This window comes from Rhinoraja longicauda, chromosome 8, assembly GCF_053455715.1.
Source record: "Rhinoraja longicauda isolate Sanriku21f chromosome 8, sRhiLon1.1, whole genome shotgun sequence".
In the NCBI taxonomy this organism is placed as follows: Eukaryota; Metazoa; Chordata; class Chondrichthyes; order Rajiformes; family Arhynchobatidae; genus Rhinoraja; species Rhinoraja longicauda.
The window spans coordinates 45,792,931-45,809,017 of NC_135960.1; the positions used below are offsets into that span (position 1 = coordinate 45,792,931).

General features: G+C 41.3%; 1 protein-coding gene across 1 annotated transcript in view; it reads left to right on the forward strand.

The window, feature by feature from the left end:
• The window catches only part of itgb6 (integrin, beta 6), a 56,024-nt gene extending 41,496 nt beyond the window's left edge, over nt 1–14,528 (forward strand). The window contains exons 11-14 of the mRNA XM_078404502.1: nt 2,617–2,736; nt 4,003–4,169; nt 5,928–6,061; nt 14,335–14,528. Of these exons, the coding sequence (XP_078260628.1) occupies nt 2,617–2,736; nt 4,003–4,169; nt 5,928–6,023 (383 nt within the window). The 3' untranslated portion in view covers nt 6,024–6,061; nt 14,335–14,528. The remainder of the gene's footprint in view (nt 1–2,616; nt 2,737–4,002; nt 4,170–5,927; nt 6,062–14,334) is intronic.
• The last annotated feature ends 1,559 nt before the right edge of the window (nt 14,529–16,087 follow it).

The following is a 16,087-nucleotide window of genomic DNA, read 5'->3' on the forward strand; positions in this document are numbered from 1 at the left end:
ATTTCTGGTGGGCACGGACTCGGTGGGCCGAGGGGCCTGTGTCCACGCTGTATCTACAGTCTAAAGGTCAGGCAGCATCTGTGGAGTCATAAGAAGGGTCCGAACTGAAACATCACCCATCCACGTTCTGTAGAGATGCTGCCTGACCCACTGAGTTACTTCAGCACTTGGTAGAAACAATGAACTGCAGGTGCTGGTTAATACACAAAAAGGCACAAAGTGTAAGATCAACTCAGGCAGCACCTCGGGAGAGCATGGATAACTGACTTTTCTTAAGTTCTCCACAGATGCTGCCTGACCTGTTGCGTACTCCAAACCTTTGTGTCTTTTTGTTTTGTAAACCAGTCTCTGCGGTTCCTTGTTTCTTCTTTGTGATGAATGGTTCTCAGTTGGATTTGGTTTTTTTTGAACGATACTGTAATGTCACATGTAATTAATACAGTGAAATTCTTTGTTTTGCATAGAACACACAAGTATGCAAAGAGTCGCTACGTATAGGGTGCCGACAAAGTGACAAAAGTATCCATTACAGTCCAAATGGTCCTCCTTCCTTCTCGTCCCCTCCCCCATGCCAGGTCCCTCATTGTGTTGGAGGGGACTGCAGATGCTGGTTTAAACCTTTGTTCTCACAGTGGCCCCCATAGCCAGGTCCCTCCTTGTTCTCAGCGGCCCCCCTTTGTTCTCTTGGCACCTCCCCCCCCCCCCCCCTCCCCCAACACCGGATCTCCCTTTGTTCTCGGCGGCCAGTCCTCAACCGACCAACCGCCAGCACTCATGCGGGCGATGGCTCTCCAACATCCCTCCCTGCTCTCCGATGTCCCTCTTTGATCGGCCGGGTCCGCTCCAGCGCGGCTGCGCAGCACTCACCAGGAGCTCCCTTCTGCAGCAAAGTGACCCAAGATCCGAATTCCACAATAACATTTCCCGTTTCAGGTTTCTGTAGGAATGTTGCTGATTTCCCTCAGAACTACTACTCACAGCCGACTAGAGTTGTTGCATAATATTTTGACAGAAGCCTTGGCTTTCTCAGCTGCTGGTCATTCTTTTGTGGGGCCAACTAATCCCTGACCTCCGCAGGACATGGAGCCAGCTTTAGATCTCGGAGACTCCCTCAGCAATCATACACACCCAGGCATCTCAAACTCATCTGGCACATCCTCTGTGAGATCACGACGGTTTCTGGGTGTTTAATTTTAGCTTTAGTTTAGTTTGGAAATAAAGCATAGAAACAGCCCCATATATCCTTGGAGGAATTTTGAGATATTCACATTTATACAGCTGATACCTGACTGTCATTATTGAAAATATAGTTTCATTTGTGGGCCGAAGGGCCTGTTCCTCTGCTGTACTGTTCAATGTGGATGCCAGGAACTGCAGATGCAGATTTACAAAAGAACAAAGTGCTGGAGTAACTCATAGTTTCGCTCAACACATTCGCCTTAACCAATCTGATCTCCCGGTGGCTGAGCACTTCAACTCCCCCTCCCACTCCCAGTCTGACCTTTCTGTCATGGGCCTCCTCCAGTGCCATAGTGAGGCCCACCGGAAATTGGAGGAACAGCACCTTATATTTCGCTTGGGCAGCTTGCAGCCCAGCGGTATGAACATTGACTTCTCCAACTTTAGATAGTTCTTCTGTCCATATCATATCATATCATATCATATCATATATATACAGCCGGAAACAGGCCTTTTCGGCCTTCCAAGTCCGTGCCGCCCAGTGATCCCCGTACATTAACACTATCCTACACCCACTAGGGACAATTTTTTTACATTTACCCAGCCAATTAACCTACATACCTGTATGTCTTTGGAGTGTGGGAGGAAACCGAAGATCTCGGAGAAAACCCACGCAGGTCACGGGGAGAACGTACAAACTCCTTACAGTGCAGCACCCGTAGTCAGGATCGAACCTGAGTCTCCGGCGCTGCATTCGGAGCTCTTCCCCTCCCCCTTCCCAGTTCTCCCTCTATCTTCCTGTCTCCACCTATATCCTTCCTTTGTCCCGCCCCCCTGACATCAGTCTGAAGAAGGGTCTCGACCCGAAACGTCACCCATTCCTTCTCTCCTGAGATGCTGCCTGACCTGCTGAGTTACTCCAGCATTTTGTGAAATAAGTAAAATGATAGATATTTAAAATACGACTATGATAGTCATATTAAAAGTTTTCAAATGTTCTATTGATCATACCTCTCAAGATACTGAGTTTATGTGAAAGGTTTCAATATCTGTTTGGTTGCATCGTTAAGTGTAGCATAATCTTGGCATATTTATTGTGAGAATGGACAATGGAAATGTTTTGCAACACGGGAAATATAGACTGTCAAGTACTGTATGTGAAGTATGTTATACGACTGCTCAATTATTTGGGATGTGTACTGAAGAAAGTTGACTCGTGCCTTTGTTGGCTCACGCTTTTAGACCACCCATGGAGTTTCTAAAATGAATAGAACTGAGAATGCTTTCTCATAAACCATTTGAGTGGAAAATGAGATTTGCACAAGCTGAATGACCATTTTACCAGTAAAAATGCAGTCAATTAAGGGAGTGTTCGGGATGATTTCACTCATTTTTAATAATGTATTTGAATCATGACTGTATTTTCTCGAACCATAGATTTTGACGAAAGCCAGTCCACCTACTGTTCTATGAAAAGTGCCAACGACTGCACCATGTCTTTCCGTTTAGTTAAGTATGAACATGGAGGATCGCTTCTATTTAACCTCGAACAAACTGGTGAGATTGACATTTCATAACTTTTTAGATACAGTAAATAAAAGGCACAATGATCTAATTTGTGCAGGCATATTGATGATATTTACCCACTTGAACTTGAAGCTCTTAACCATTTCCACTTCAACATTAATGCTGATTGGGGCATTTATTCCATGACGTCATTCTTGTGCTGCTTACAGAGTTCAAAAACTTCTTCAAATGTCTTTTTTACCTAATAGGTCTGAGCCAACATGTTTTTTTATTGACCTGTATGTCTTATGAAAGAAATTAGAACGAGCAGTCAAAGGAAGCAGTTGTGGCAGGCACTAAAACAACATTTAAAAGACATTTGGACAGGTACATGGAAGGGAAAGGTTTAGAAGGATATGAGCCAAACAAGAGCAGGTGGGACGAGAGCAGATTGGGCATCATGGTCGGTATGGGAAAGTTGGGCCAAAGGGTCTAGTTCCACACTGTTTGACTCTGACACTATTGAGGGGAAAATGCACTAAATACGATTATATGGTCGCATCTCTCGCTTCCGAAAGTTTTTTTAAAATTAGTGAATGAACTATAAATTACAGTCATGTTCATGTTATAGGAACAGAATTAGGCCATTCGGCCCTCTGACTCTGCCATTCAATCATGGCTGATCTATCCTTCCCCCTCCATCCCTTTCTCCTGCCTTCTCCCCATTGCCCCTGACACCCTTACTAATCAAAAATCTGTCAATCTCTGCCTTAAAAATATCCATTGACTTGGCAATGAATACCACAGATTCACCGCCCTCTGACTAAATTCTTCCGTATCTCCTTTCTAAAGGCGTGTCCTTGTATTCTGAGACTGCACCCTCTGGTCCAAAACTCCCACCATCCCACTCATAACATCTTGCAAGGTTTTGAAGGATATCCTTGAAGGAAATCACTGACATTTTGAAGTTATTACATAGTTGAAAGGATTTGTTTCTGTAATGTGACCCAGTGGTTAATTATTTAAAACATTTAGAATTTTATTGTTGTTATCATTATATAATATAATGATATTGAGTTGTATTTATTCCCAGGCTGTGAAGAAAAATGTGGCATGTTTAACAAAGGACAAATCTGGTTGGCTGAGGAGCGCAAAACATAGTGAAAGTTAACACAACCTAATATCATTATCCTTTCAGCAATATGCTCCGTTAAATGATATGTTTCACCACAGTTTCAGACTCTGTTATTAACTCTTTTTAGTGTAACTCCATTTTAACAGCAACCATGTGCTAAAGTGTTGGTTTTTTTTCCGCAGACTGTCCCTTGCCACCAAATGTTTTTATGATAGTCTTGGGAATTTCTTTGGCTATCTTTTTTGTTGGGTTGGTTATTCTCAGTATCTGGAAGATGCTTATATCCATTCATGACCGCAAGGAAGTAGCCAAATTTGAAGCAGAACAAGCAAAAGCTAAATGGCAAACGGTATGTATACAAATTTAAATAATTGGTATTGTCAAAAATTCCCATTTTTAATACAATATATATATATATATATATATATATATATATATATATATCTAAAAGTCTCATCTTGTACGTATGTTCCCGAAAAATAGCCAAAACCGGTACATGATAGCGCAACAATTTTAGGGGCATCTTACTCGCCATTCGCCTGCGGTGTGCAGTATCAAGTTTCATTTAAAGTTTGGCTGTATTTCGGGAACATACATATAGACAAGATGAGATCACCATTTTGAGATCGCCATTTTGATCTAATACTTCCGTGTTCATCTTGCGTCACAATGGGAACCCAACGTTGATTGGGAGAAATCAGCTGCCGGTGGAAAGGTAAACAGAGCACTTTATTTGAATTAAGTTCGTTTAAATGTTTTTAATAATTTATAATTATATGACTTCTAAAAACACTTTGTCAAGGGGATAGATTTTAAGAAATTTCCTAAAAGAAAGCTGGAAAGATTTAGGGAAGGAATTCCCAAGTATGGATCTTTTTAAATTAAAAGATCTGGACTGATAAAACAACTTACAATGGAAGGCTTAATTGGACAAGGCCAAAATCACAGTCCAGAATTCCAAGGCTTAAGTCTTCAGCTGGAGTTACCTGATCTCAGCGGAGTACTAAGTATATTATCAGGCTGCAGCCTGCTGGATTAGTATGGATGTTAGACCAGAGAACTAACACTGTCCATGAATAGATGGTTGAAGGTCCAGGAAGGTCCAGGTGGCTTCAGGAAAAACAGGATAAATAAGAAGTGGAGAAAATGTATGCAGGATATTTCGGGAACATATATATATATATATATATATATATATACACAAGATGAGATCGCCATTTTGATCTAATACTTCCGTGTTACTAAAAATCTCATCTTGTATATTCATTTGCATTGTCTGCTGTGGCTTGACAAAGCGAGTCGGCCAAGACCACATGATGTTGACAGATTAGTGCAAGCTGAAATTCCAGACCTGCAAGTTGATCCTGAGCTGCATGGATTGGTACTGAAGCACATGATTCATGGACCGTACTGCAACAACACCTCTCCATGTTGGAAGAATGGAAGTTGCAGTAAGAGATCCCCAAAGCCATTTATCGAGAGGACAAGGTGTGGAGATGATTCATATCCTCTGTACAGGAGAAGATCTCCAGATATGGGAGGATTTCAGGGACATCAAGAAGGACGCCAGAATCGACCTATTACTTCTGATTGGGTGGTGCCCTATAATGCTCAACTATTGAAGTTGTTCAAATGTCACATCAACGTTGAAATATGCTCCTTGTAAAGTCGATCAAATACGTGATCAGGTACACCTTGAAGGAGAGTGATCAAGCAGTTTTTGGAGTTAACAGACATGATGAAATTACTCAGTACTTGACTGGCATCACAAGGGGGACCCAACGTGTCCACAGGCGGTCGTTAATATATTTAAAAGTCTACTAAGTGAATTCCATGCATTTTTTTTGTTGCAAACATAGAGCTATAATAGACAATTTAGAAATTTACCGTAAAGCTAATTTGAGTAGAATATTCATAAATTGCATATCTTATATCTAATTGTTAATATTGCTGGTATGATTTTAACGTAATTTGAAATGGCAAAGAACTATAGATTGACCATACACTTACCTTGGATGAGGTAGTTCAGAATTGGTTAACCTTACCATGCAGAACATTATAAATGTTTCTAATATTTTTTTACCAAATATCGATATTATATTTGCAGAGCACAAATCCACTTTACAGGGGCTCAATTTCCACGTTTAAAAATGTGACATACAAGAATCACGAAAAAAAAGGATTCTCAACATTTGGGTATTAATTTATTGGACAATAGCAAGTTCTGCAAAAAGGCCAAATGTAGGTTTGTATTATTTGCGTTTCTTGAATACATGCTTTGGTTTTCTTGCCTACACACAATGTGTACGGATCACAGTGCCTTGTATATATTTTGAAGATTTTAATTATATTTTGAAGTGCTTGTGATGATCTAGATGTGAAATCTGGAGGGTGAAAATTCATCGGGTGATAACAGATAACAGATTGTCATAGACACATAGACAATAGGTACAGGAGTAGACCATTCGGCCCTTCGAGCCAGCACCGCCATTCAATATGATCATGGCTGATCATCCACAATCAGTACCCCGTTCATGCCTTCTCCGCACATCCCTTGATTCCGTTAGCCCTAAGAGCTCTATCTTACTCTCTTTTAAATGCATCCAGTGAATTGGCCTCCATTGGCTTCTGTGGCAGAGAATTCCTCAAATTCACAACTCTTTGTGAAAAAGATTTTCCTCATCTCAGTTCTAAATGGCCTACCCCTAATTCTTAAACTGTGGCCCCTGGTTCTGGATTTCCCCATCGGGAACATGTTTCCTGCATCTAGCTTGTCCAATCCCTTAATATATGTTTCTATATGATCCCCTCTCATCCTTCTAAATTCCAGTGACTACAAGCCCAGTCGCTCCATTCTTGAATCATATGATAGTCCCGCCATCCCGGGAATTAACCTCGTGAACCTACGCTGCACTTCCTCAATAGCAAGAATGTCCTTCCTCAAATTAGGAGACCAAATCTGCACCCGATATTCCAGAGTAATAGAGTCATTCAGCATGGAAATGGGCCCTTCAGTCCAACTTACCCACGCCGACCATCATGTCCCATCTACACTAGTCACACCTGCCTGCATTTGGCCCATATCCCTCTAAACCTATCCTATCCAGTTACCTGCCCAAATGTTTTTTAAATGTTGCAATAGTACCTGCCTCAACTGCCTCCTCTGGCTGCTTGTTCCATGCACCCACCACCCTTTGTGTGAAACAAGTTGCCCCTCTGGTTCCCATTATAGCTTCCCCCACTCATCTTAAACCTATGCCCTCTGGGGTTTCCCTTCTCTGGGGTAAAGCCTTGGTGTGTCAACCTGATCTATTCCGCTCATGATTTTGTACACCTCTCTAAGGTCACCTCTTCTGCTCTCCACGGAATGAAGTCCTGACCTGCTTAACCTCTCCCTATAGCTCAGGCCCTCGAGTCCTAGATGGTTATACTTGGCACCTAACACTCAGTTCAAAAATAATTGATATACATCTGTAATGTCAAAAAAATTCATTGACCGTGTCTCCTGCATGGATCTGCTACCTCATGGTGCTAGAGACCCAGGTTCAGGTGGTTTCCTCTGGGTGCTCCAATTTCCTCCCACATCCCAAAGACATGTGGGTTTGCGGATTAATGAGCCTCTGTAAAATTACCCCTTGTGTGCAGGGAGTGGATGAGAAAGTGGGATAACATAGAACTAGTGATAGTGATTATTCACAAAATGCTGGAGTAACTCAGCAGGTCAGGCAGCATCTCAGGAGAGAAGGAATGGGTGACGTTTCGGGTCGAGACCCTTCTTCAGACTGATGATCGTGATTGATGGTCGGCATGGATTCGGTGGGCCGAAGGGCCTGTTCTTGTGCTACATCTTTCAATAAATGCAGTCATAAGTGAAATACATCACATCCCTTTATAGCATTACACCTTTTTTTTCCTCTGCACTTTCTGCTAGTGAATGGGTGATGGTTAGCATGGACTCAATGGGCCAAAGGGCCTGTTTCCATTCTGTATTTCTAACGCTAAATTTCAGAGACAGATATGCTGTGAAAATTGTACTGTAAGATATCTTGAATGTGCAGCTGCTATTCAAAATATCACATTCCTGCTTTGAAAAAATGCAGGCAGCCCTCTTGTTAGCATTAACCATGTGATATCTTCACAGATACATGCAGCTATTAACCTGTTCCAGGTCATTGGCTTCATGATGTAATCTGTTAAAAAGGCATAGAGCATAGAAACAGGCTTATAAGTCCTTTAAACCTGTCCTATCCATGTACCTGTCAAAATTTATCTTAAACATTATGACAGTACCAGCCTCAACTACCTGTACCTCCTTCGGCGGCTCATTCCATGTACCCATCACCCTTTGTGTAAAAAAAGTTGCCCCTCGGGTTCCTATTAAATCTTTCCACCCTCACCTTAAAGCATGAATTTACGAAGGGGAAATCACTAATCTTCTGCAATCTTTTGAGGATGTAACTAGGAAAATGGGGAAGGGAGAGCCAGTAGATGTAGGACTTTCAGAAAGCCTTTGCTAAGGTCCCACATAGGAGATTAATGGGCAAAATTAGAGCACATGGTATTGGGGGTAGGGTACTGACATGGATAGAAAATTGGTTGGCAGACATGAAACAAAGAGTAGGGATTAATGGGTCCTTTTCAGAATGGCAGGCAGTGACTAGTGGGGTACCGTAAGGCTCGGTGCTGGGACCGCAGCTATTTACAATATACATTAATGACTTAGATGAAGGGATTAAAAGTAACATCAGCAAATTTGCAGATGATACAAAGCTGGGTGGAGGATGCTATGAGGTTGCAGGGTGACTTGGACAGGTTGTGTGAGTGGGCAGATGCATGGCAGATGCAGTTTAATGTTCATAAATGTGAGGTTATCCACTTTGGTGGTCAGAACAGGAAGGCGTTGGCTCAACCCATAATGCAAGACATATGGGACGAAAGTTTACAACACATACATCAATGCTCGTTAAACACTAGACACTCATTAATACAATTTAAAATATTACACAGACTACATTATTCGAAGACAAAATTAAACAGGATCTTCCCAAGTATCTCTCCTATTTGTGATAAATGTCAATTTCAAGAAGCCAATTTAACTCACACTTTTGTGACTTGTACAAATATGCAAACTTTTTGGATCGATATTTTAAAAATCATTTCCAAAGTTATCGATAACCAACTGGATTTAGACCCAAAATTAATAATTTTAGGATTATCAGAACACATTACAAACTTTACGCTAAGTCAGAGACGCTTTCTTGACTACAGTTTAATAACTCCAAAGACGTACAGGTATGTAGGTTAATTTGACTGGGTAAATGTAAAAAATTGTCCCTAGTGTTGATGTGCGGGGATCGCTGGGCGGCGCGGACTTGGTGGGCCAAAAAGGTCTGTTTCCGCGCTGTATATATATGATGATATATGATATTAACTGCAAAAAAATTAATACTTAAATTTTGGGAAAAAACAGTAACCCCCACAATTAAAATGTGGATTACGGAAATGACCGAGACCTTGCATTTGGAAAAAATAAGGTTTGCCTTAATTGACAAACCAGATCTATTTTTTAAAATATGGTCTCCATTTATTGAATTTTTAAAAAAGTAAATGGGTTTGTCACAAAACAAAAATTTTAAACTAAAGTTAAAACTTGAGTTTAGGGTTGGATGTACAACTATACTCATTAACTCCTGGATCTATCCCCGTAATCTTTATGCTTGTAACTCTCTTTTTTCTTTGCTTTCTCTCTATTAGTTTATAGTCTTTTTTTTTCAGTCTCTTTTCATCTTTATTTTTTCTTTAAAAATTTAAAAATTGAAGCTATGTAAGAACTCTATAACCAGTTTGTCGTTTATTATTATTACTTTTTTAAAGTACATATATTTTTTTTAATTAAAAATAAAAAAAAAAAAAAGAACAGGATGGCAGATTATTATCTGAATGGTGTCAAGTTAGGAAAAGGGGAAGTAAAAAAGTGTCCTTGTTCATCAGTCACTAAAAGTAAGCATGCAGGTACAGCAGGCAGTGAAGAAAGCTGTTAGTCTTCATGACAAGAGGAGTTGAGTATAGGAGCAAAGAGGTCCTTCTGTAGTTGTACAGGGCCCTAGTGAGACCACACTTGGAGTACTGTGTGCAGTTTTGCTCTCCAAATTTGAGGAAGGACATTCTTGCTATTGAGGGAGTGCAGCGTAGGTTCACTAGATTAATTCCCTGAATGGTGGGACTGTCGTATGTTGAAAGACTGGAGCAACTGGGCTTGTATACACTGGAATTTAGAAGGACGAGAGGGGTTCTTATTGAAACATATAAGATTATTAAGGGATTAGACACGCTAGAGGCAGGAAACATGTTCCCAATGTTGGGGGAGTCCCGAACTAGGGGACAAAGTTTAAGAATAAGGGGTAGGCCATTTAGAATGGAGATGAGGAAAAACTTTTTCACTCAGTGAGTTGTAAATCTGTGGAATGTTCTGCCTCAGAAGGCAGTGGAGGCCAATTCTCTGGATGCTTTCAAGAGAGAGTGAGATAGAGCTCTTAATGATACCGAAGTCAGGGGGTATGGGGAGAGGGCTGGAACGGGGTACTGATTGTGGATGATCAGCCATGATTTCGTTGAATGGCGGTACTGGCTCGAAGGGCCAAATGGCCTACTCCTGCACCTATTTTCTGTTGTCTATTGTCTGTAAACCTATGTTCTTGATTCCCCTACTCTGGGCAAGAGACTCTGTGCAGGAGTCTGGGCAGGAAGCAGCTCTTCCACTCGATTACTGGACAAAGGTTAGATCTGTACTGCAAACCCCACATTAATTGTCTGCCATTTCACCATCTCAACCCACATAACTGATTTGACATTTTGACAATCCTTTGCAGTGAGCAACCTCACCTTTGCTAAGGTTCCTTCATATTGTATTTTCTACAGATTCTACAGATTATAATGTATATTCTACAGATGCTGCTTTACTAACAACATCTGTCCTTTTGCCTCCTCCCTTGACTCCATCCAGGAACCCCGACAGTCCTTTCAGGTTAGACAAAGGTTCACATATACCTCCACTAATCTCATCTACTGCATCCGATGTCACTCATGTGGGCTCATGTACATCAGCAACCTCAACTTTGCATAGGTTTTTCATGTGCCTTTACATTGTGTCTACTTCCAGCCTTTGAGAGAACAGATCATATTTCAATAACTTTATATTTTCCAAACAAATGGTAACATTTGTGTTGGCTCATCTCATCCAACTTGATGTCCTTTGTGCACGCATATAGGAAACTGGGCAACGTAAGGAACATTCCGGGAAAAAAAATCTGGGTTTGTTTTTTTTGTTATTTAGCCTACTAGTCAAATTCATGCTGACTACAATGAAAAGGCAGAACACATTTACTTTGTTGAAGTTGAACATTTCAGTAACCATTTCAGAGCCACTTTGAGGTTTCACATGCTATCTAATCAGATTAGATAATAAGTTCATAAATTCATAAGTGATAGGCATAGGCTTGTTTTAAGATATTTTAATAACTAATAATGTTATTATTTGTTTCATGATTAAATGAATAATCAAACAGAGAATAGACACAAAATGTTAGAGTAACACAATGGTACAGGCAGCATCTCTGGAGAGAACGAATGAGTGACGTTTCAGGTCGAAATCCTTCTTCAGTCTGAAGAAGGGTCTCGACCTGAAATGTCACCCATTCTTTCTCTTCAGAGATGCTGCATGCCCCGCTGAGTTACTCCAGCATTTTGAGTCTATCTTCGGTGTAAACTAGCATCTGCAGTTCCTTCCAACACAATCAAACAGAACAACTGTATACAAGAAAATTAAATTAAATTTTGTGTAAGAGTCACTGTTTATTATGCAAACAATTTTAATAAACATATTATATGTAAGCTAGGTGACTGTCTGATTCATCTTTTGTTTACTTTAGGGATACAGCACGGAAACAGGCCCTTCGGGGCAGAGTAAATCATAAATCATAAATTCATAAGTGATAGTAGAATTAGGCCATTCAGCCCATCATGTCTACTCTGCCATTCAATCATGGCTTATTCATCTCTCCTTCCTAACCCCCTTCTCTCCATAACCTCTGACACCCGTACTAATCAAGAATCTATATATCTCTGCCTTAAATATATCCACTGACTTTGCCTCCACAGCCTTCTGTGGCAAAGAATTCCACAGATTGGATAATACTGTGCATAAATACAATCATGTCAAAGTCAAGTACAATAGGTAGAACAAAGGGGAAGATAGAGTTCTAGAGACCAATGTGCGCATTGGGGTAGAGAGTGGCACAGTGGCGCAGCGGTAGAGTTGCTGCCATTACAGAGCCAGACATCCAGGTTTGATCCTGACTACGGGTGCCGTCTGTACGTAGTTTGTATGTTCTCCTTGTGACCGTGTGGGTTTTCTCCGGGTGCTCTGGTTTATTCCAGCATTCCAAAGATGTACAGGTTTGTAGGTTAATTGGCTTCTGTAAAATTGTCCCTCGTGTGTGGGATAGTGTTAGTGCACGGGGTGAACGCTGGTTGGCGCACAATCGGTGGGCTGAAAGGCCTGTTTCCACGCTGTATCTCTAAAGTAAACAAAAGATGAATCAGACAGTCACCTAGCTTACATGTAATATGTTTATTAAAATTGTTTGCATAATAAAAGGTGACTCTTACACAATATTTACATTAATTTTCTTGTATACAGTTGTTCTGTTTGATTGTGTTGGAAGGAACTGCAGATGCTAGTTTACACCAAAGATAGACTCAAAATGCTGGAGTAACTCAGCGGGGCATGCAGCATCTCTGAAGACAAAAAATGGGTGACATTTCAGGTCGAGACCCATCTTCAGACTAAAGAAGGATCTCAACCTGATACGTCACTCATCCCTTCTCTCCAGAGATGCTGCCTGTCCCTTTGTGTTACTCTAACATTTTGTGTCTATGCTCTGTTTGATTATTCGTTTAATCATGAAACAAATAATAACATTATTAGTTATTAAAATGTTTTAAATATTTAAAAACAACCCTATGCCTATCACTACCAGGCTTTGTCCTGCCCCCACCACACTCTACCAACTTTTTCTCCTCTGTTACAATCACTGAAGAGGAATCCCGACCCATAATATCACCTATTCATGTCCTCAGAGATGCTGCCTGACCTGACCTGCTGAGTTACTCCAGCACTCTGTGGTTTGTTTTTTTCGTAAACTCGCATCTGCCGTTCCTTGTGTCTCTCTCTTGAGGTGAATATTTACTTTGCTATCAATATGATCAATGTTTTCTCCAGCATTCACCTCTGCCACATTGCGGACGTTGGACTTTGATTATGGAACTGATGCGCTACAATGCTGAGAACAATATTCTGCACTCTGTATCTTCCCCTTTGCTCCACCAAACTCTAAGAGTTTGACTTGGGTTTATTTTTACTGCTGGAATACAATGTTGGCAACTCTAAAGCAGCAGAATGCTTCAGCGTTGGAGGAGCTGGGCTGTTGATGGACGTAAAGGATTTATGGCACTTCTTGGACGAAGAGCTCGGGTGTTTTCTTGGGACCAATTTTTATCCAGGCAAAGCATACACGCTTTTCACTGCACCTCGGTACACGTCTCAATAATTAACCAAAATCTATTCTAATGAGACAACCAAATATGTTCTCGACATTAATTGATATTGTTCTGAATGTACATGAAGTGTTGCGTTTTGATCTGACAAATTCTGCCGATCTAGTGTATATCATGGCATCTATCCACGGCAATACAGCGCATTCTTCAGACAGACTACAGCCCACAACGGGATTACATTTCTAACTCCCAGCATGTTACAGTCATGTGCTTGTACCACAGAAATGCTCAGCATTGCAATAGTACAGCTTCTGATAGCAAAAACAAGTTTGGTATTTTCTTCCCGATGCTAGGATTCTAATTCTGAATTAGTAACCTCCATTGAGAACAATTACACCCAACTCTAGACTTTAGAGATACAACAGGGAAACAGGCCCCTTCGCCCCACCATGTCAGCGTCGACCAGTGATCACCCATAGACTAGTTCTATCCTTCGCACTAGGGACAATTCACATTTTTTTGCCGAAGCCAATTAACCTACAAACCTGTACTTCTGTGAGAGGAAACTGGAGTCCCCAGAGAAAACCCGCCCGGTTACAGGGAGAACGTACAAACTCCATACAGACAGCACCCGTAATCACAATCGAACCCGGGTCTCTGGCAGCAAGTCTACTGCTGCGTCGCTGTGCCACTCTATAAATATGATGTTTGGAGTTCCATAAACCAGAAATTGTTTGAAATATGCAGCATGGAAACAGGCCCTTCAGCCCACTGAGTCCATGTCAACCATCGATCACCCATTCACACGAGTTCTATGTCATCCCACTTTCACATTGACTCCCTACACACTTGGGGTAAGTGACGTTTAGAGATACAGTATTGAACCAGACCCTTTGGTCCACTGAGTCCACGCTAACCATCAATCACCCAATCACGTTTGTTCAATGTTGTCCCTACAGAGGCCAACTAACCTACAAACCCGCACGTCTTTGGGATGTGCGTGGAAATCGGAACACTCGGAGAAAACCCATGTGGTCACGGGGAGAATGTGCAAACTCCACACAGACAACACCCGAGGTCAGGATCGAACCCGGTTCCCTGGTGCTGTGAGACAGCAACTCTTCCAGCTGCGCTACTGTGCTGTATATTTATTGCTTTGTGTGTATGAGCATTTACATTTCATCTCTTTGTATATTTTATCATGAAGATGTGATTAGTACACTACTGTTTTGCGCAGTTTGTGTTGTTTATAAAGGCTGGACCTTAAGAATGGCCAAATATGTAAGATGTAGACGTCTTTGAAAGATGCACCTCATGCTGTTAAACAACATTTTTAGTTGTCTGGAAATAAAATTCTGTTCTGTCTATAAATCATCTTGACCTTTTCCTTCAATATATTGCTGAAATGTTGACAGCTTTGGCAACACACATTCCCCACCTGTGTTTACAGTGAAGGTATAAAACTCGACTGTAAATTAGAACAAGAATCAGTGTAGCGCAGACTGGTAGGAGCAGTAGTCTGGAACAGAATATAGACCCAAGGAACTGTAGATGCTGGACTCTTGCGTAGAACACAAAGTACTGGAGTAACTCAGTGGGTCAGGCAACACCCTGGAGAACATAGATATATGACACTTCAGTTCCCGACCTGAAATGTCACCTGTCCATTTGCTCCACAAATGCTGCCTGACCCGATGAGTTACTCCAGCATTTTGTGTTCCAACTCCAGATTCATGGACAGTTTCTTCCCAGCTGTTATCAGACAACTGAACCAGCATATCGCCAACTAGTGAGCGGTCCTGAGCTCCCATCTACCTCATTGGAGACCCTCGAACTATTTTTAATCAGACTTTATTGAACATTATCTTGCACGAAACGTTATTCCCTTTATCCTGTATCTGTACACTGTGGACAGCTTGATTGTAAACATGTATAATCTTTCCGCTGACTGGAAAGCACGGAACAAAAAAACTTTTCACTGTATCTCAATACAAGTGACAATAAACTAAGCTGAATATTATGTAGCCTAACACATCGCAGCTTACTTGCAAACTTGGATAAAGCTTTAACTAGATATAAAAAGTCACTACAAATGGCAATCTCAACTTTAAAGTCTGTTAACTAAACTATCTAACTAGGTTTGAGCAAAATTAGGCTGTACAGCTGTGAGTGTACAGGTGCTACAGTAAGGGGTTGGGATTGCATCTGTGCAGGGCAGAGGTGTTGGGAATTATCATGGAGGATGTTTTGTCACCCATCCTTACTGATTGTGGTCTATGGGTCAAGATGTCATAGACTCTGCATTTACCCAATCTCCCAGTCACAGGTAGAACATACAGATTCCGTACAGGCAGCAACCATACACAGGATCGAACCCGGCTCTCTGGCGCTGCTCCACCGTGCCGCCCCAGTTGGCATCTGCAGACGCCGCGTGGACCTCAGCAGGACGGAGAGAACTTTTGCTGGCACTCCCAGTTTTCAGTCCAGGAAGTCTAGCTCCAGATTAAACGTGGCACCAAGACTGCAGCTCCACCGTAACAAATAGGGAGGAATGGCAGCCAGAAAAAACAGTAGTAGACCTCTTAAACTAACCGAATCAAACCAAATAAAATGTATTTGATCGATTTAAAGTATGTAGGAGTGGTTTTAATTTTTTTGTTTTGGAATATCTTCTTTACTTCTGTCATATAATTCAGAGTTCTGTTAGTTTTT